Below are 21,999 nucleotides of genomic sequence, written 5' to 3'. Positions count from 1 at the left end.
GGTACATCGTTTCAAGATTTTTATATAAATTGACTGGTGCCGACACAGGGGTGCATAGCGCCGGGGTATTCCCGGACACCAGCCCGGCCTGAAGCACTAGAGGCGGTACATTCGCTTTAAGAGTTAAAGGATACCTGTCACCCCCCGTGCCGGGGTGACAGGCTCCCGACCCCCCGTTAGAGCGCCCTATACTTACCTAATCGCGCTGGGTCCCGCTTCCTGATGCGGTCGGGTCACGGAGATTTCAGCTGCCGAAGCCCGACGTGCGCTCACAGGAGTGTCCGATGCCCATAGAGAATGACGGAGCATCGGACTCCCCATTCATTCTCTATGAGCGTCGGACTCTGCTGTGTGCGCGGGCGCCGGGCTTCTGGAGCTGATATCTCTGTGACCCGACCGGATCAGGAAGCGGGACCCGGCGCGATTAGGTGAGTATAGGGGGATCTAGCAGGGGGTCAGGAGCCTGTCACCCCGACATGGGGGGTGACGGGTCCTCTTTAAGTAGAGAAGTAGAGAATATAATGATGTTTCGCTTATTTTAACACAAAAGGTGGGGAATTCTCACACATCGCTCTTTGAAAGTCCCCCGCTACTGCACAGTTCCACAGGATTTATGCCCTAAAACCATGTTATATGAGCAATAAATACAGTGCACCCATGTGTGCGGGCCCACTGCACTGTCCAGCCTTCTCCCTGCCACGTGTTTGATGGAAATGGCAAAAATTTGTAGAGATTTTGCAAAAGAAATTAACTAGTTTTTGCTGCCTGGACCACCTGCACAGCTTGATATCCCCCCCCCCCACACACACACACACACACACACACAAAACATATACCTGTACACACACAGGATTTGGCAATTTATGAACTAGTCAATTATGAAAAATTCCCTCCCAATTTCTGAGCCCCAGTGCAAAAGACCCTTTACCCACCATGTGCTATTTATACATGGGGTTACTTTATATGTAACTGGCACGCTCACACATTATAGCCGGGTGGCCCTATAAAACTACACCCCTGGCATCTGGAGGTGCTTGATGGTGTTTTGGACATTGTAGCCAGAATTGGCCTGTTTTTATGTATCTACTGTAAATTGGTTGAAGCGTTAATTTTAATGTGTTTTTTGTTTCCTATTTTTCATAGATCCAAATCCCCTGATTTCCACAGACATAGATCAAAAGATAAACGGTTCCCTAAAATGTAATCATTATTGGTCCTGAGTACAACTATCATTGCTGGAGAGGTTCTCAGGGAATGTTCCTCCTGTATACAGCTAAGTGGACTTAGAATAAATATACGGGGATCTCCGTTTTTTTTTAGAGGAGGCTGTATATGTGTCTAAGATCCCTTTTCCCAGCTCCAATTCCTGTAAAAAGATATTCTGTGACAATAATATGCATACAAAATAGTGTTTAATGTTGAAGTTGTACTTTAACCCCTGGTACATCATGGCGCAGGAGGGGAGTTCAGAGAGGGGTCCAGCCGGGACCCCACTCTGAACGGTGCCACTCCCAACTGTTATCTGCAGCCAGGGAGCGCCTCTATTAGCCGTTGTGGGTCCTGTTGCCGCGCCAGCTAATTAAGCATTTAAATGCATTTGTCAAACCTCACAGCTGCATTTAAATGCTTTGTACCTCATGCCCTTGGGATGAATCTCCCACCCATGATGTGATCATTGGTGGAGATCCGTTGTTCTGCCCGGGCCGGGCCTCAACATTGCACTGATGCTGATCCAGGTTCAGCAATACATTGCTCTGGTCTGCAGCATGCCAGAGCAATGTATCACCGATTTCATTGATGAGTACTGTGTATATACACATCATTGATCTCTATGAGAGATCAGTGCTGTGAATATAGAAGTCCCCCAGGGGGACTTCTAGTTAAAGGAAAGTAAAAAGTAAAAATGTTTTTTTATTCATAAAATATCCCCTCCCCTAATAAAAGTCCAAATCACCCCCTTTTCCCATTTTATAAATATAAATAGACAAATAAACACATATTTGGTATTGCCGCATGCGTTATCGCCCAAACAATTAAATTATCACATTCCTGATCTTGCATGGTAAATTGCGTAAGCGCAGAAAATTACAAAAAAGTACAACATTTCGCATTTTAGGTCGCATCAAATCCAGAAAAAAATTAATAAAAAGTGATCAAAAAGTTGCATATACGAAAACAAGGTACCAATAGAAAGCACAAAACATGGCACAAAAATGACACCTCACACAGCACCATAGACCAAAAAATAAAAGCGTTGTAAGAATGGGAATAGAGCAATTTTAGTTTTTTTATAAAAGATTTTAATTTTTTTAAAAGCCGTCAAATAAAATAAAAGTTATACAAGTTACATATGGTTGTAATCGCACTGATGTGAGGAACATAGATAACATGTCAGTTTTACAATAGGGAAAGCGGCATAAACACGAAACTCCCTGAAATGAAAACAAATTCCTTTTTTTTTTTTCAATTTGACAGCGCAAATAATTTTTTTTCCAGTTTCTAAGCATATTTTATGGGAAAATAGTCTTTCATTGCAAAGTATGATTGGTGTTGCAATAAATAAGGGCTCAAATGGGTCTCTAGGTGAAAAAAGGCAAGTTCTATGGCCTTTTAAACATAAAATGGAAAAAGCAAAAGCGCAAAAAGTAAAATTGGCTTTGACCTTAAGGGGTTAAAATGGATGTCTGAAATTTCTAAAAAAAAAAAAAATTTGTCTTTGCCTGCTTTGTCCATTTTTGTCCCTAATGGGACATTTTTGTCTTATGGTAGCCATGAGACAGTTGATGCTAACTCATGGTAGCAGATATTTTGTCTTCCCTTACCTGTACATCCCTGCTGCGATTTTGTCTGCAGCCCGCCCCATTAACCCCCCTGGCCGCCGGACATTATACATTACCCGGTCCCCGTTCCTGCTTGCTTCGGGGCTCCTGGTGTCTTCACGGCCCGCCCGGCCAATCAGTGCGCTGCGGCGGGGCAGCGCACTGATTGGCCGGGCGGAACGTGACGGGAGCCGCTGAAGCAAGCAGGAGCCGGGATCAGGTAATGTATATCCTGCAGCCCCGATCACCCCCAGCCCCCGGCCGCACGATCGCCCGCAGCCCCCGGCCGCACGATCGCCCCCAGCCCCCGGCCGCACGATCGCCTGCAGCCCCGCAGCCCCCGGCCGCACGATCGCCCACAGCCCCGCAGCCCCCGGCCGCACGATCGCCCCCAGCCCCCGGCCGCACGATCGCCTGCAGCCCCGCAGCCCCCGGCCGCATGATCTCCCGCAGCCCCCGGCTGCACGATCGCCCGCTGGGGGCGATCGTGCGGTTGGGGGCTGCAGGCGATCGTGCGGCCGGGGGCTGGGGGCTGGGGGCGATCGTGCGGCCGGGGGCTGCGGGGCTGGGGGCAATCGTGCGGCCGGGGGCTGGGGGCGATCATGCGGCCGGGGGCTGCGGGGCTGGGGGCCATCATGCGGTCGGTGGCTGCAGGGCTGGGGGCGATCGTGCGGCCGGGGGCTGGGGGCGATATACATTACCTGATCCCGGCTCCTGCTTGCTTCAGCGGCTCCCGGCACGTTCCGCCTGGCCAATCAGTGCGCTGCCCCGCCGCAGCGCACTGATTGGCCGGGCGGGCCGTGAAGACATTGGGAGCCCCGAAGCAAGCAGGAACGGGGACCGGGTAATGTATAATGTCCAGCGGCAGGGGGGTTAATGGGGCGGGCTGCAGACAAAATCGCAGCAGGGATGTACATCCCTGCTGCGAGTTTCTCTGCTATTGAAAGTATAGAAAAAAAATTCCTTCAAGACTGATAGCTCACAACAAGATATGATAAACAATGTACACTTTATTGATAATTCATGTGAAGCTCATAAAAATACATATTTAAAATTCTAAAATTATAATATAGACAGATTTGTACAGATGACATAGGTGGGCCACAGAGATCACCAGGACATAATTGAGCAGTGAGGGGAAGCGTGGTAAAATTAGTCAGGCGCCCAAATAAGGGAAAAATTTATAAAGTGCACAGTGCTATAGGATCTAGTGTCCGATAAACATGTATAGCAGCAATGATAGTATATATTAAAGTGCACAGTGCTATAGGATCTAGTGTCCGATAAACATGTATAGCAGCAATGATAGTATATATTAAAGTGCACAGTGCTGTAGAGATACTGTATATGAAATCTCTGATGTATGGGCGACTGCGGTAATTACACATACACACAGTGATAGCGACAATGCCTAACCAGCTTCCAAACTAGTAACATGCTGTAGTGCGGGATATACCTCAAGTCCGGTGACTGCGTGGGAGGAGGAGGACCACGCAGTCACCAGACTTGAGGTATATCCCGCACTACAGCATGTTACTAGTTTGGAAGCTGGTTAGGCATTGTCGCTATCACTGTGTGTATGTGTAATTACCGCAGTCGCCCATACATCAGAGATTTCATATACAGTATCTCTACAGCACTGTGCACTTTAATATATACTATCATTGCTGCTATACATGTTTATCGGACACTAGATCCTATAGCACTGTGCACTTTAATATATACTATCATTGCTGCTATACATGTTTATCGGACACTAGATCCTATAGCACTGTGCACTTTATAAATTTTTCCCTTATTTGGGCGCCTGACTAATTTTACCACGCTTCCCCTCACTGCTCAATTATGTCCTGGTGATCTCTGTGGCCCACCTATGTCATCTGTACAAATCTGTCTATATTATAATTTTAGAATTTTAAATATGTATTTTTATGAGCTTCACATGAATTATCAATAAAGTGTACATTGTTTATCATATCTTGTTGTGAGCTATCAGTCTTGTAGGAATTTTTTTGCTGTTAAGATAGCCCTGTTTATATATTTTGGTCTATGTAGGAAAGGTATTGAAAGTATAGGGCCGGGATCTGCAGCGAGTCTCCCTGCAAAAACGCAGCAAGGAGACTCGCTGCAGATCCGGCAAGTGGGTTTGTAACCTTAAAGCATTTTTTTCTCTTCTCCTTGTGTTCTGACAGCCAGTGTGTGAACACAGCCTTAAAGTATTTTTTTTTTTAAATCCTAACTAGAGCAGTTTTAACGTCTTCATTCTTAAGGCTGTATGTGTAATGAGGGGGCTGTTGGGCTTCTCTAGAGCAGGGGCCCAGTCGCAATTATAACCGTTGAAGCCCTCTTGGTACACCACTGATCCCGGTTCCTGTGGCTCTTATTTTCTCCTCCACTCACCGCTCTGCTCCGTAGTGATCGACTGCTGCTGACAACAGCCATCATTACTTTGTCACTGTGTAACTTGACACAGTGACTTGTTTATGTGCTGTCGTAAATATACACTTATCCTTGTTAACATCCTACTGGCTTTGCTGTAAATGCTGGAGAATGGGTTAATCCTAACAAGAGCTTGTTTAACATCTCTGTTCCTAAAGCTGTAAATTACAGGGTTAAACATCGGAACTAGGACAGTATATAGAAGAGAAAAATACTTCTCCTGCTTTAGTGAAAACCTTGCTGTGGGTCTCATATACAAACAGAATATAGTCCCATAAAAAATAGTGACACAAGTCAGATGGGCTGTACAGGTAGGTGTACGCCTTGCACTGTCCTTCAGTGGATTTTATGTTTAGAATGGCAGAAATTATAAAAAAAATATGATATTAGAGTGAGAGCGAACGCTGTAATGCCTATTAACGTCCCTTCAACACAATTTAACAAGATGACATTAAATGTATCTGTACAAGCAATTTTTAGCAATGGGGTTATGTCACAGAAAAAATGGTCAATAAGGGGGTTTGAGCAAAAACACAGTTTAAATATGAGTACAGCATATCTAAAAACCCGACAAACCATGAAAGAAATGACAATCCAGCACATCGTCTTATAGGCATCAGTACAAAGTAATGGAGAGGATGGCAGATTGCTACATACCGGTCATATGCCATAGCTGCTAGTAGGATGACCTCCGTACAAGACAAAGACACAAAAACATACATTTGTGTTATACAGCCTACAAAGGAGACTGTGCTGATTTTAGTAGAAAGTTTAGATAATACTTTTGGTATAATATTTGAGGTTGAAGCGACATCGATAAATGACAGATTTACTAGAAACAGATACATTGGAGTTTGCAGATAAGAGGTCTTTAATATAAGAACAATGACTGTCAGGTTCCCAAAAATGATCAAAAGGTAGATAAATAGAAAGATCCCGAACATTGGGTTCTGGAGCTCTGGAATATCGGAGAAGCCCTGGATTCTGAATTCTGACACATTACATTTACCTTCTGATTTCATTATGTATATGAGCCAAAGAATACAGCCAGAAAAAAAATAAAATTTCCCAGAGCCTTTGAAACTTCATATGAAGTAACTTGTAAAGTCTTTCTATGTAAAACTTTGAAGTTTGCCATACAGACTTTTCCCTTCTACTAACTTAGAAATGGAAACTGCTAAATTGAAGATTTGATATGTTGGTCCCTCAGATTCTTGCTGCGGACTTCTTGTCCTTCCTCTTTGTCTCTTTCAATCCACAATGGGAGTATACATATAACTGTCCTGTCAATGAACTGCTAAACTGTAATCGATTAAAGGTCCTGGTAGGGCTGCAAAGAAGCTTCTTTTCTACTACACTTTGCAAAATTGAAAGAATCACAAGTCCCCGAGCCTATTCAGACAACTCAAGAAAAATGGAGGGAGATCAAAAGTGGTGCCTTGGATTATGAGCCAAATTCGTTCAGGGACGGCGCTTGTAATCCAAATCCCTCTTAAACCAAAGCAAATTTTCCCATAAGAAATAGTTGAATTCAGACAAATGGTTCCAGACCCCCCAAAATATTGTTTTTTTTTATATTCTGAATAACAGATACAACAAATGAAACACACATTTAGAAAGCTGGATATATTATAAGTGCAGTATAGCAAACAGCATGTGGTGTATAATGTATAGTAAGTGCATAAGAATGAAAAAACAAACAAAAACACAGCAATTTGTAGATACAGGAAGGAACTGTAGATCCCCATAAAGCAGTAGTGGAGTACAACTGGTTAGAATAGAGAAGCACAGCTGCTGCCAGAGGTCTGTGTGGTCACATGACAGCAATGAGGAAGGGTAGTGTGTTCAGCATCGACCAATCAGGAAGTGAGAATCACAGCTATGCAGGAGGACAGTGACATAAACTTTTCTATACAACAGTGTGAATGGCTGATTGAAAGTGCATTGAAAGTGCAGGCACATTATAGCAGCAGTGTGTATAGCTGAGTGAGTGCAGACACATTATAGCAGTGTGTATAGCTGAGTGTGATGCTGGGTTTACACGGAAAGAACGACGAGCGAGAACACGGGGCGAACGACGAGCGAGAAATCGTTCATTTTGATCTTTTAACAGGTTCTTAAATCGTCGTTCGCAAAAAATTCGCCGATCGTTCCGTGTAAACAGTCGTCGCATGATAGTCCCGCCGGCCGCCCGCCGCCCGGCCCCCCGCTCGCAGCCCGGTCCCCCGCTCATCCGCAGCCCCCTGCGCCGGCTCGATCGCCACCCCTGCCGCCGCTCTATCTGCCACCCCCGCCGCTCCGATCGCCACCCCCGCCGCCGCTCCGTTCAGCCACCGCCGCCGCCGCTCCGATCGCCACCCCCCTCCGCTGCCTCTGCTCCGATCACCACCCCCACTGCCGCCGGTCCGATCGCCCCCGCCGCTCCGGCCGCGACCATACGTTACCTGCTCCGCGTAGCAGGTCTTCCACATCCCCGGCTCCCCTCTTCAGTGCACTGATTGGCTGAAGAGGGAAGCCTGGAATTTCAAACGGCTCCCCTTCAGCCAATCAGTGCTGAAGAGGAGCCGTTTGAAATTCCCGTCTCATCTCTTCAGGGAAGTCGGGGATTTGAAGACCTGCTACGCGGAGCAGGTAACGTATGCTCGTGGCGGGGGCGATCGGAGCGGCGGCGATCAGAGCGGCTGGGGTGGCGATCGGAGCGGCGGTGGCGATCGGGGCGGCGCAGGGGGCTGCAGTTGAGCGGGGGGGCGGGCTGCGGGCGGGCCGGGCGCGCAATCGCAAAACGATTTTTCTGTACGATATATCGTACCGTCTAAACGCTGATCGTTATAAAAAAAAAAAATCGTTACTTCGAAATCGTTAATCGTGCGATCGGGCCAATAATCGCCTCGTGTAAACGTAGCATAAGTGCAGGCACATTATAGCAGGAATAAAGAGGATGGAAAACACAAGGGCTGACAGAGACTGCAGGAAAGAATGAGGCGGGCAGATATGGGCACATAGCTGCAGCACTCTCTGTGCGGGAGAGAAGGGTTACAGCTCTTAAGAGATTACCTCCACAGTCCTGTCCCCTGATGCAAGCTCCAAGCCTGAAGTAGATCTGCTATGATTTGGAAGGTGAGGGAGACTTTCTGGGTCAGAGTACAGTGCTGTAGACCCCGCTATGCAGACCATCCCCCGCTCCCCCTCCCACCTAGTACAAGGAGCTCTTAAACCAAAGCAATGCTCCTAAACCAATTTACAATTTTGTGAACTCTTCTTGCAAAATGCTCCCAATCCAAGTTACTCTTAAACCAAGGTACCACTGTACATAATAAAAATGTACAAAAACAAAACATGTCAAAAAAATTTATTTCACAATAAAGTACGTGGTAAAATGATGGCTGCGTTCATGGGAAAAATAAATACTCCATGGATTTGATGTGAGGATGTATGGATGGAAGAAGAAAAATAAAACACTGGTTTTAAGGAGAGAAAAAAAAAACACTGGGGCAAAAACAAGCTGGATAATACATTCTCTCCAACTATAGAAATCTTAATTTTATCGGGGTTATCTTATCAGCACAACCTAGTCCTAACAGTTCTAGCAGACCCACAAAGTCCATGTATTACCTTCATCTAAACAGCTGTCATGTAATACTATATTTCCCCTGCAGCAGCCCCTGGTAGGAAAAATGTCTTGCTGGGGGTCTCAGGAACTGGTATTCTTCCATATTGAAATAGTTGCCATGGTGAGATAACTATTGTAATGTTGCATTTATTAGTACTGATGGAATTATAGTATATATTCAAGATAACAATACACATAATACAGAGATTAAATATTGAATACATTATCACTACAAAATATTTTGAGGGTATGTTCACACTGTGCAATGGAACAATGTTCCACCGCAAACAGCCGTTGTTTAACACTATCTACGTCAGGAATAATCCTGATCATTATTTCTGACTGTAGATAGTGTTAAACAATGACCATTGACGGTGGAACGGCCAGTGTTTGTACATTGTGTGAACATAGCCTAATAATAATACAATGTAAAATAGCATTTTGAGCACAATAGCTACATACCGGTGTGCATGCTGGGATTGATTTAAGGAAGCATGGTATAATGGATTCCAGAAGCAGGAAAATCTCTACTCTTTTATATACTTTTGTTAAAACACTTTAATCTCTCATGGGAAACAAGTTTACAAAATGTAATGAATCTTTTAGGATTACAAGAAAAAAAAAAGTTAAACTTTGGATTCAAGAAAGTTTTCATCAGCTGTTACTATCTAATTCATCAAAGTAATGCCTCTTAATGGTTTAGAAGCTGAAAGGTTTTTTTTTGTGATCTGGAAGAGAACCTGTTACCCACAAATTATTTACCTGAGAAATAACCAGAGTTATAACCAGAGATCAAAATTCTAAATTGTAATTTAAAAAAATGTATTTACTAGAGTTTGTCAAGAATAATGGTTGGCTCTTTGCTAATGTTTTAAAAAATTCAAGAAAACTTTGTGCAAATAAAAACCCATTGTCGTGCAGGGCCACGTGCTCCTTTCCCCGCATTGCCAGAGCATGCGGCCGGCTCTCTGACAATGGCGACAGCGTCCCTGGAGACCGGCCTGGCCAGTTCCTAGAAACGCGCCGACGGCGTCCTAAGCGGCAGGCCGAGTTGCTGGGGATGAGTCGGCGCTTCCTTGTGATGTTGCCGTGGCCACAGCTTCACCTTCCCCGGCCGGTCGGCATTAGGTGTGTTTAGTTTATTGCTGACTGACGGTAAGCACTTCTAGTCAGAAGTCTGTATTTGCCCTGAGGCTGGAGTCTCGACTCCAATCACGCCTGGGGCTGGGACTATCGGCCTGATAAGTATCTTCTCCTTTCCCATGATCTTGCCTGCGATAGAGCCTAGTTTACTAATGTGTCTTGACCTAGTGTTCCTCTTGCATTTGTATACTTGGTATTTCTGACTTCTGGCTTTTGGACTTAGACTGTTCTCCTGGATCACATTTTGTACTGCGCTGCCCTTTTGTTGCTGGCTTGGACCTCTGACTTTGTTATTTTGTGTTGCATTTGTCTTGTCTATTGTTCCCTGTTCACACTTAGTAAGAATTAGGGACCTTATCTTCTGCTTTCAAAATTACAAATAGTACCCGGCAGGGGTGCCCATTGTCCCCTATCATTTTTGTGTTGGCAATGGAACCCTTTGTTCAGCACATTAGATAATCCCCCCAATAACTGGTGGCCCTGTTGATCATAGAATAGGGATATTTTCGGGCAATGTGATTATATCCTTGACGGATCCTGCTAATACCTTAAAGGAGACCTGTAACTCCCTGTGCCGGGGTGACAGGCTCCCGACCTCCCGTTACAGCCCCCTATACTCACCTGATCCCGCTGGGTCCCGCTTCCTGATCCGGTCGGGTCACGGAGATATGAGCGCCCGAAGCCCGGTGCGCACGCTCACAGGAGAGTCCGACGCTCATAGAGAATGAATGGGGAGTCCGATGCTATGTCATTCTCTATGGGCATCGGACTCTCCTGTGAGCGCGTGCGCCGGGCTTTATTTGAATGAATAAATGTCCTAGAGTAGCTGCTAAAATCCTTTCATCCCCAGAATTAGGAGGACTTGGTTCCCCGAATCCTAAGCGAAGTATTCTAAAGCCTCTATTGTGGGCCAAATGGATCTCTGTGGGTTATTGAATTACTCCCCCCCCCCCCCCCCATTGGTTTAAAATGGAAGCCTCAATATTAGGATGTGATTCCATTCCTGATAAAGTGGGGGCGGTATCTATAGGGAATCAGCCACCTAAAGTCAATAACCCAATATTAACTGTCGCCTTTAAAACATGGTTAGCCTTCCCAGAGATAAAAGAACTTTGCCCCAAGAGATTGTCAGATATTTCCCTCTCTGCGCTGCAGCTGTGCATATCCCAAGTAGACCTATAGGGCTGAATTTCTAAAGGGATAACTTCGTTATCATGTCTTTGTGACTCCAATGGTTTGCTTCCTTTTGAAGATGTAGTAGAGAAGTTAAATATTTCACATAGGGACTTTCATAAGTACTTACAGATCCAGCATAGTATTAAAAATCTGCATTGGCTTTGGCAATCTGAAACATCTCCCTATAAGCTGATTTATTTTAGAGCCAAGACTTCTAAAAAAATTTTTTTAAAAGAGTGTCCATGGGGAAAAAGAGCTGTTAGTACCGCATACTTCCCAGCGACTTTCCTTCTTGGTTACTCTCAGATTAGCAATGGAGGGCAGTGCTCTCTGTCCACAGGGGCATATCAAAATTTATCAACCACCTCGAAGCTTCACCTTAGCTTAACTATAGATGGTGAAAAAACTGAAGGTGCAACAGCAACCTACAGGTGCAAGTGCTTACCATACATACTCTCCCCAGCATACACACAATAAAAACCTGCTCTAAAAAATGAGGATCTTAGCAAAACAATCTGATCAAACAGAATATACCATGTCACCACGTTAAGGTTTCCTCAGAGACATGGTCCTAATCTAGCATGCACACTAGCAATGGCCTCTCCTGGGCTAACAATAAGTCTACAATGAGCCCTATTTATAGCACCCACAAGACATGGGTGGAATGCAAGCCAACACGAGGTAGCCCCCCCCCCCCACACACACACACGCACATACAACAGAAAAAAAGCAAAGATTGGCAGCACCCCCATGCCTCTGTTCACACTGTACGTTGCATGCTGCATGTGACTTAAGTACAGACAAAAAAAAAAAAAGGTTGTTTGGCTACCTCCTACAGTGTGAACAGAGACATAGAGTGCTGCCAATTTTTGCTTTTTTTCTGTTGTATGTGTGTGTGGGGTGGGGGGGGGATGGAGGGGGTGGCAAAAACTGACTTCTTTTTGAATAGAGGTGGTATTACTCAGGGTTATGAGTTAGTATGTATTTTAAAATCTCATTTTAGAATCTTGATAACTCTGTTAATGAGTATCAGCTGTTTGTATAAGGCAAACTTTTTCTAAGTTTTAACAGCCCCAATGGGACACAGTGCGTCTCATTTTATTCTATAATAGGCCAGGCTTTTCTAGCATCTTGCCTACACATCACTGCCACATTACACTGCTTACATGTAAGAGAAGATTTAAAGATGCTTTAATGGGTATGTACTATGATTTCCACTGGTAACTTACATGTTATATGTCATAAATAAAAAAAACTTTACTCCATGACTGTCACATCACTTACATTATTTACAGCAACAAAGAAGAAATTATATTGTTAGTGAAGAAGATAAGGAAAAGAGTTGGCTAAAGTCCATAGAGGAGGTGTATGAACACAACAGGGCAGACAGTTTGCATCAGAATTAGAAGAAATGCATGAAAGACCAAAGATAAGTTAGAAAGATAATACAGTAACTTAAATTATCGGCTGTATGTTAATTTATTACACAGGTGTCTTTATCATATAAAATATTATAGATTTTATCATCAGAAAACTTAAAACCCTTTACCACAGAAATATTTGCATTTTAATCTGTTCCTCCTCTCCATAACTCTTTTTTCCATATAAGAGCTCGTTTTTTGTTGTACAATACCATTTGTACTTTTTAATAACACTCTTCATTTTACTATAAAGTATATTGAGAAACAGGTAGATACATGTTTGTGAGGTGAAGTTTTATGGTGTTCACTGAGAGTGGCAATGTTTTTGGATACCCCCTTTTAAGGTTTTATGTGTTGCTATCAGATATAATCAACAGTACATGTGATATAAAGCAAGTTTGCAATATTCTTTCCATTTCTTTTTTAGTTTTCATGGAAAATACGGCACTGCCTGTTTTCTTACTCTTTTTTTTCCCCCAAGGAGTCTAAACACAGGAAGTCCTGTGTGTGCCAGGCCATATGTGCGCTCGCAGAGAAGGCAGTCATGTGATTGATGGACACATTGAGCCGTGACTCTCTGTACTGGCCGGAACTTCATGTGTTTAGTCTCTTTTTTTCAACCAACACAAGACTAAAAATCTGCCTTTAGGAGACTGGACCTGGATTTCGAGTAAGTATAGCTTTGTTATACAGCATGATACAGAGAAAAAATAAATGAATAAAAATAATGAATGTAAATTGCAAACTTGCTCTATATCGTGTCTATTGTTATAACAAATACACTTTAAGAGCCTGATTATCAAATAATAAGTCACTACAAGAATTACATATGTTTCCAGTACCCTTAAAATACTCCAATTAATACATGATCGACAGACAGAATTCTGGGACACAGAATTCAATGTACCTCATATCTCAGTCTCAATACATACATACTTACTAGAGATGAGCAAACCGGGTTCGAGTTCGAGTCCATCTGAACCCGAACTTTCGTCATTTGATTAGCGGTGGCTGCTGAACTTGGATAAAGCTCTAAGGTTGTCTGGAAAACGTGGACACAGCCAATGACTACATCCATGATTTCCACATAGCCTTAGGGCTTCAAACTTCAGCAGCCACCGCTAATCAAATGCCAAACGTTCGGGTTCGGATGGACTCGACCATGCTCAAGGTTCGCTCATCTCTAATACTTACCTCTTACTATTTAATATACATTGGTTTTTTTTCATCATAGCTCTTTAACTTTCTTCTAGAAATGAAAGAGCGGCTCAACACAACAGAATTTATATTTGAAGGTTTAACGGACGACCCATTTCTACAGTTTACATTTTTACTAATATTTCTAATAATGTACTTTACAATAATCTGTGGAAACACTGTCATATTTGTGGTCATTTGGCAGAACCCTGACCTGCACACTCCTATGTACATCTTCTTATTGAACCTGTCAGTCATCGATATTACGTCTACATCAAATATCCTACCCAAGCTTTTACTTATGGTTTTCACAGAGTACAATACCATCTCATTCGGCGAATGTATAACTCAGCTATATCTCTTCATTTTGTTAGTTTGCACTGAGGTTTTCCTTCTTGCAGCCATGGCATATGATCGCTATGTAGCAATCTGCCACCCTTTTCATTATATCACTATAATGAACTTAAAGAACACTGCTGGACTATCTGTTATGGCATGGACGCTTGGACTTCTGAGTCCAGTTGGCCACGTTACCCTCATATCAAGAATGTCCTTTTGTGTTTCTCATGTAATCCGTCATTTTTACTGTGATATTTCACCATTGTTGATGATCTCATGTAGTGATGTATATAGTGTAGAAATGTTAACCTATGCTGTAGGGACGCTCGTGGGAATTGTTACATTAGTTTTTACATTACTGTCATATATTTTTATTATTTTGAAAATTCTTACCATTAAATCCACTGAAGGTCGAGGTAAAGCTTTCTCTACTTGCTCTTCACATCTAACTTGTGTGATTATGTTCTATGGAACAATGATGTGTCTGCATATGAGACCCACCTCAACATATTCTTCAAAATTTGACAAGTGCTTTGCCCTTGTGTACGCGGCCCTTGTTCCAATGGTTAATCCCTTTATTTACAGTTTAAAAAACAAAGAAGTCAAAAAGGGTTTGAAAAAGCTCAAAAAACAAATATTAATAAATATATTCAAATTATAACATATTGTATATTTTTTTAATAAATTGTTTTTTTGTTTTTTATTTTTTTTTCCATTAAAAACATAGAGAAACAAAGATTCATCAGTGACACCACAACTTGAATACAAATTGCAAGGCAGAAAAAAAGCCAACCACACAACAAGAAATATACCAAACAACAGAGGTGAGGTGCAGAGAACATTTCACAGAATGGTGTACCCAAGAGTTCTGTATAGGTATTGTAGATAAAATGTTCAGTCTATTGATCCAGCATCAATAATTCAGCTATATAGGAACAGGACTCGTCCTCTACTTTCAGACTGAATCTTAACTAACTAAGAAAAAACACTAAGAAGGACAAGACAGACACAAAAGGATAGGAAGTATGTGATAGGATTCCAATAACTAGGTGTGGTGCGTTCTTTCATAGTAGTAAAATTTGTCGACCCTGCCTTCATGTGTAGCCGACATATATTGTAACCTCTTGACCTCTTGTATATGGTTGACTAGTTCTAGAGCAGAGGGGATAAGGCATTGTTTCCAATACTTTGCTAACAGACATTTTGGAAGATATGCAGGGCCGGTTGTAAACTAAACGTGGCCCTGGGTAAAGTTGAAGTTGGGGCCCCAAATGCTTAAATATTGTAGCAACAATTTAAGATCCCCATACATTTTACACTTTTGTTGGTGGTACCTGCTGCTTGTAGTGGGTTTGGCCATCAGTGTAAGGTGTATGGGGCTCTCTGGACAGTCCTCTGACAGATGATGTCAGTGGACATAGGGGGTCGGGCTTGATTGAAAATCAACGCTCGACCTCTTTGTTCTCCGAGAGACAAGCCGCCATCAGATCTTTCTGGCTATGGCTTACCCCTCCTATAGAGGACACAGGAACACTCAGCTGTTCCGAACATTCTTGTGTATGAGGAGGATGGGATCGGATGGGAGAGATAATTGTCAGTGTAAGGATTGTTCAGCCAGCAGTTACTGAAAGTGTATGGCCACTTTAAGGGCCATATTACACAGCCTGATATTCTGGAGAAGTGAGCGCCAATTGGTAGAATAGAGTTCGCTTACAGAGCCTACTACATGGCTCAATTATCATGCAGCAAAGTCTGTATATATATATATATATATATATATATATCATTAGTGATGTCTGTGCAACCCTTGCTGTATATCGTAAATAATAAAGATGTATACTACCTGATCACGTTCCTCGGTGTCCTCAGCCCTTGTCTGTGATATATGCTATCTGATCTTGTTCCTCGTTGTCCTCAGGCCTTGTCTGTGAGATCTCCCAGTCACCGCAACTGCAGCTCTCACTTCTGGTCCCCTCTCTGAAACGATAGGCCGCTCAGCCAATCACTGGCCGTAACAAACAGACAAAGCCTGAGGACTCCGGGGAACGTGATCAGGTAAGTAAAAGCTTTATTATTTTATACGCACAATCATCAGTCAATGATTTTTTAACTTGCCAAAAGACAACGATCAGTTTATGATTGTTGTTTTTATTACACAGAGCGATATCGGCCTGATTCGGACAATTTTAACTCCGTAATTAGGGCCCTTAGTCACATTGAGTCAGTTCAGAAGGCTACATGCCAGGACTGCCACTACATGCCAGGACTGCCGCTACATGCCAGGACTGCCGCTAGTGTTGTAAACACAAAAACTATAGTGTTATAGCAGTGGGACGGCCAGTCACTTGCTAGATGTGACGCCACTCGTGTGATGGATGGTCGAGATACAGCCGGACCGTAAGTTTTTGTCACGTGACGCCAGTGACAGGTGGGCACACGGGTGTGATGGTACACCTGCCTTTAAGGTGTAAGGCTGGTTTTACCATTTCCCCCTGTGGTCGATGTCCTGTCGGGTTGCTACCGGGTCCCTTGGGATAGTGTAGTCATAGATGATATAGTCACAGGTGGCCAAAGCAATGTAATGACCCTTCCGAATAGTAGGACCCGCCACCCACAGAAAGGGGAGATGTCCCAAGGTTGTGGTGTATATGCTGTGCAAGTGGTAGCGAATAATCACAGAGTCATTGGATAACATTGACTTGATTTACTATTGGCAAATGTGCAACAAGTGATACAGATGAGCTTGAATATACACTTGACAAAGTTCCAATAAATACTTGAACATAGAATCACCAGATCTGTAGGATAAGTGCTGAGTAGGATGTAGTAGTGTTGGTAGAGTTGTACTGAGGTAGCGTAGTAGAGAGTAGGGTGCCGTGAGAGTCTCAACCCAAGTAGTAATGTGCTCTGCCATGATGTAGAAGAATGCTTTAGAAGAATAAGAATAACCTGTGCCTGTGTATTGACCTTTCTGTAGTCTTCACACAATCTTATGCCCACTAGCGTTGGCTGAACCGTAGTAATGGGTGAGACAGGCCCCAGACCTTGTTACCTGGGATGAGCAGGGTCTCTGGTGAGAGATTTAACACTGCATCATGCAGGGTATAGGTACTAAGGGAGGAGTTTGTAACCGAGCACTGTCCTGCGTCCTACCCATGCGGAGTACTGACTAAGACTAACTCATCTTCTTTATGTGGGGACCTGGCAGAGGGCCAGGGCCCAGGCAAGACCGCTGTGGAGAGCTATCTGGTCTGCATTCTTCCTCCATAGAATCTTGACTTCTCCTTCACCCAAGGGACTAACTTCCTATCCAGCATGTAAGACGTGCTGTGGTTGGGTGGAAAGAGTGCGGCAGAAGAGCAAAGAGAGAAGAGGTGATAGGACAGAAGAAAATAAAGATCCTTCTTCCTCACAGATTCTGAAACACCCGAACACAATAACCCTTTGAGACACTTCAGCTGTGCAGCTTCCACACTTCAATACATAATATAGTGACATCTAGTAGTCATCTCTAAATACTACTTTGGCTACAACAAGACCACAAAAAGTACAGACTTTTGCGAAGGGTGTGAACAACAGTAACACCCCTAGTGGGACACCACATATTAAAATGCATTGTTTTAAAAAATCACTATGTCATAACCAAATATTATCTCCATACCGTTATTGAAGAAAACACACTATTTATAGGCCAATATTACCACCATAGAGTGACCACCGCATAAGGACTTTATATACACTATACACAGACCAATGTTATGTGGTGGTCACTCTATGGGAGTAATATTGGTCTGTATATAGTGTGTACATATAGAGTCATTATGTGGGGGTCAGTCTATGGCGGTAATAATGGTCTATGTATAGTGTATATATAGAGTCATTTTGTGGCGGTCAGTCTATGGCGGTAATGACTCTATATATACACTTTATACTGACCAATATTACCGACATAGACTGACCACTGCATAATGACACTATACACACTATATACAGACCAATATTACTGCCAAAGAGTGACCACCGCATAATGACTCTATATACACTGTATACAGACCAATATTACCGCCATAGAGTGACCACCACCTAAGGACTAAACACCACCCTATTTTTTTCTCAATAAAATACACCGTATTGCCATAGTGACATCATCATACGCTATACATACAGTAGGAGCTGCAGCCAATCACCAGCCTCAGTGGTCACGTGCAGCAATTACATAGGACTGATGAGGCCAGAGAATGGCTGCAGCTCCTATACACAGTCTATACACCTCAACACTTCTAAAGACAGTAGAGTCAGTAGTGCTGATACACACACACACACACTATATGTATCTATACACACACACACACACACTATATACACACGCACATGTGGTGTCCTACCACGGGTGTTACAGGTCTATACACCCTTCGTAAAAAGGCTGTACTTATTGTACTTGTGTGGTGATGAAAGTAGCACTAAAAGTTTCGCCACTAGATGTCACTGAGTTATATATGTGTATTTGGGAGCTGCACAGCTGAAGGATGTAAAGGGTTTTCGTCTCTTTATGTGTTACACGAATCTGTAGACCAGTAGGAATCTGTTTTTCCTTTCTCCTATCAGCTCTCTCCTTATTTCTTCTGTTGCACTCTTCACCCACTCACAGTGCACGTTAGTAATGCTAGGGAAGTAAGTCACATGGGTGGAGGAGGTGCAAGTGTCTTTCGTGTTGGGCATTGTGGAGAAAGGACGCAAGCCAGATAGCTCTCCACAGTAGTCCTATCTGGGCCCTGACCCTCTGCCCGGTCCCCGTACCCTCAAGGGTCAGTCTTAGCTAGAACCCGTATGGGAAGAACCCAAGACGGTTCTTAGTTTTCTTCTCAGTAATGCTACACAGCACTGTGCACTGTTAAACCCATCTTAGGAGAGGACAAGCCAGAGACAACCTCAACCCACGCCATGGACAAGGAGAAGTCACAGATCAGGACAGTATCCACTAAAGCCAAAGAGCTAGGAACTGATCTAGATAGAGCAAAGTTGCAGTAAGCCTATGAACTCTATCTTTCAGCGCGGGTGTCGGCAGGAAATCATCAGCATTCCGCTTAACCCAGGTAACAAGGTCTGGGGCCTGTGTCACCCTCTAGGAAGGTTCAGCCGAGTCTAGTGGGCATAAGGTGGTGTGAAGACTATTCAAGGCCAAGACATGGGCACAGTTGTTGTTCTTCTTCTAAGTATTCTACCTCATCCTCCAACATCCCGGCAGAGCACAGTACTAATTCCTCTCCACTACTCTGCTTCTTTGTATCACTCAGAACACTACTGAGTTGGCACGACTATATCTTATACTACATTCCTACTATAGATCTGGTTGCTGTATTGTCAAGTATTTGGAACTATTGTCAAGTGTATTACCAAGTGCTTTATCAAGAGAAACCTCATAACCTTGTAACCTACTGCAAGCAAGCACTTTCTAGTAAACAACAAGCTTATTTAGGTTTAAGAGATGCTGTGGTTTTTCCATTTTCCACCGACACAGCACACACCATAACCTTGGGACACTTCCCCTTTCTGTGGGTGGCTGTTCCGATAGTCCGGGATGGTCATTACACCTCTGTGGCAATCCGTGATCACACTAACCCAAGGGGCCCCGTAGCAATGCGGCAGGATACAACCGGCCTTGTCAAATAGTTACATAGTTAATACGGTTGAAAAAAGACACATGTCCATCAAGTTCAACCAAGGAGGGGATGGATACAGGGAAGGGGGAGGGGTGATAGGTTCTATACATATGCATTTATATTATTTTGGTCTAAGAACTTGTCTAGGCCGGTTTTGAAGCCCTCTACTGTTTTTGCTGTGACCAGATCCTGTGGTAGACTGTTCCACAGATTCACAGTTCTCATGGTAAAGAAGGCTTGTCGCCTCCGGAGATTGAACCTTTTTTTCTCCAGGCGGAGGCAGTGCCCCCTTGTCCTTTGAGGGGGTTTAACCTGGAACATCTTTTCCCCATATTTCTTGTAGGGGCCATTTATATATTTAAATAAGTTAATCATATCTCCCCTTAAACGTCTCTTCTCCAGACTAAACAAATGTAATTCTTTTAATCTCTCCTCATAACTAAGATGCTCCATTCCCCTTATTAGTTTAGTTGCCCGTCTTTGTACCCTCTCCAGCTCTAGAACATCCTTTTTATGAATCGGGTTCCAAAACTGGACAATATACTCCAGATGAGGCCGCACCAAGGCTTTATAGAGCGGTAATATTATATCCCTGTCCCGTGAGTCCATGCCTGTTTTAATGCATGACAATATCCTGCTGGCCTTAGAAGCAGCTGACTGACATTGTGTGCTGTTCTGTAAACTATTATCTACAAGTATACCCAGATCCTTCTCCATCAGCGACTCTCCCAGAGTAACTCCCCCCAGGACATATGTGTCACAGCCGCGGTGGCGTCCCGCGTTCCGGGCCGCCGCCGCGACCGCTTCCTGCCCCATGCAGCAGCCGGTGTCCATAGTCGGGGACCCGGCGCTGCTATCACCTCGGCCCCGGGGGGCGCCTCACCTCTCCACGCTCCTGTCTCCCGCTGTGCCGGCCGGCGCGCGCGTTCCCGCCTCCTAGGGCGCGCGCGCGCCGGCTGTCTCAGATTTAAAGGGGCAGTGCGCTCCTAATTGGTAGTTGCACCTAATCACTCCCCTATAAATCCCAGCTTGCCCTGTTCCCTGTGTTGGAGCCTCTACATGCTTCCCATAGCGTTTGGCCCAGCTCCCTGTTGTTCCTGTGTCCTGTCCGTTACCTGGTCCCAAGTCCCTGTTCCTGAGTCCTGTCCGTTACCTGGTCCCAAGTCCCTGTTCCTGGTTCCTGTTCCCCTGTCACTCCACCTGTTCCCGTGTCCAGCCTGTCACGTGCTCTCTCATCTGCAGACTATTGCCTGTGCCATCTCCTGCCACGCCTCGCCTGCCGTCACCAGCAACCAAGCCAGGGGTAGCGACCTGGGGGTCGCCTGCCGCAGCAAGTCCATCCCGCCTTGCGGCGGGCTCTGGTGAAAACCAGCGGCCCCTTAGACTCCGCTCCCTGGTGAGGTTAGTGCCATCGCTGGTGACGGTCCAGTGGATCCACTAGTCCAGGCGCTACAGTAGGCTCCAACCATGGATCCCGGCGAGGTGCCCGATCTCCGTGACGTCGCCAGAGTGGTCACTCAGCAGGCGCAACAAATCCAGAAACAGTCACAGCAGATCCAGCAACTCACTGCCGCCTTACAGCAGCAGACTACTGCCCAGCGCACACCACCTCCTGACGCTTCTTCTTCACTCCGACTGGCCCTCCCAAGCAAGTACTCTGGGGACTCTAAGTTGTGCAGAGGATTCTTGACTCAGTGCACCATGCACATTGAACTTTTGAGTAGTCAGTTTTCCACCGAGCGCTCTAAAGTGGCTTTCATCATCAGCCTATTAGAAGGTAGAGCCCTGGCCTGGGCCACGCCACTGTGGGACCGTGATGATCCAGTTGCTGCCAATCTCCGGGCCTTCCTATTCGAGTTTCGCTCCGTCTTTGAGGAACCTGCCCGTGCTTCTTCAGCCGAGACTGCTCTCCTCAATCTCTCTCAAGGCAGCTCCTCTGTTGGTGACTACGCCATCCAGTTCCGCACCCTGGCAGCCGAATTGGACTGGAACGAGGCCGCCCTATTGGCCACCTTCAAGAAGGGCCTGTCTAGTCGTGTGAGAGACGTGCTCGCTGCCCGAGACCTGCCTACCTCCCTGAACGAACTCATTCTATTGGCCACCCGAGTTGATACTCGTTTTTCGGAGAGGGAGGAGGAGGTTCGGCATGAACATTTACTAACCCGTTCCCGTCGCCATCCCCAGCTGGCGCCGGT

The 21,999-nt window shown here is 44.6% G+C and overlaps 2 protein-coding genes and 1 pseudogene across 4 annotated transcripts in view; 2 read left to right on the top strand and 1 right to left on the bottom strand.

Moving 5' to 3' along the window:
- The window catches only part of LOC138798523 (olfactory receptor 5AR1-like), a 34,291-nt gene that overhangs the window by 4,892 nt on the left and 7,400 nt on the right, over positions 1-21,999 (top strand). For 2 of the 3 annotated variants that reach the window (XM_069979034.1, XM_069979031.1), the window contains exon 2: positions 14,872-14,968. Coding sequence is in view for 2 of the 3 variants with exons in the window: in XM_069979031.1 (XP_069835132.1) it covers positions 14,872-14,968 (97 nt within the window). In the remaining variant the exon portion in view is untranslated. Of the gene's footprint in view, positions 1-1,287; positions 1,369-14,871; positions 14,969-21,999 lie in introns of those variants that run through there. The other variant, XM_069979030.1, reaches the window with a different exon arrangement.
- On the bottom strand, positions 5,272-6,280 carry LOC138798914 (olfactory receptor 5AR1-like; annotated as a pseudogene).
- Positions 13,857-14,805, top strand: LOC138798913 (olfactory receptor 5AR1-like). The gene has a single exon (XM_069979530.1). It carries the CDS (start codon positions 13,864-13,866, stop codon positions 14,803-14,805), a length of 942 nt encoding a protein of 313 aa, XP_069835631.1. The 5' UTR covers positions 13,857-13,863.

The sequence above is a fragment of the Dendropsophus ebraccatus genome, chromosome 8 (genome assembly GCF_027789765.1).
Source record: "Dendropsophus ebraccatus isolate aDenEbr1 chromosome 8, aDenEbr1.pat, whole genome shotgun sequence".
Classification (NCBI taxonomy): domain Eukaryota; kingdom Metazoa; phylum Chordata; class Amphibia; order Anura; family Hylidae; genus Dendropsophus; species Dendropsophus ebraccatus.
This window is presented reverse-complemented; position numbering and strand designations above follow the sequence as displayed.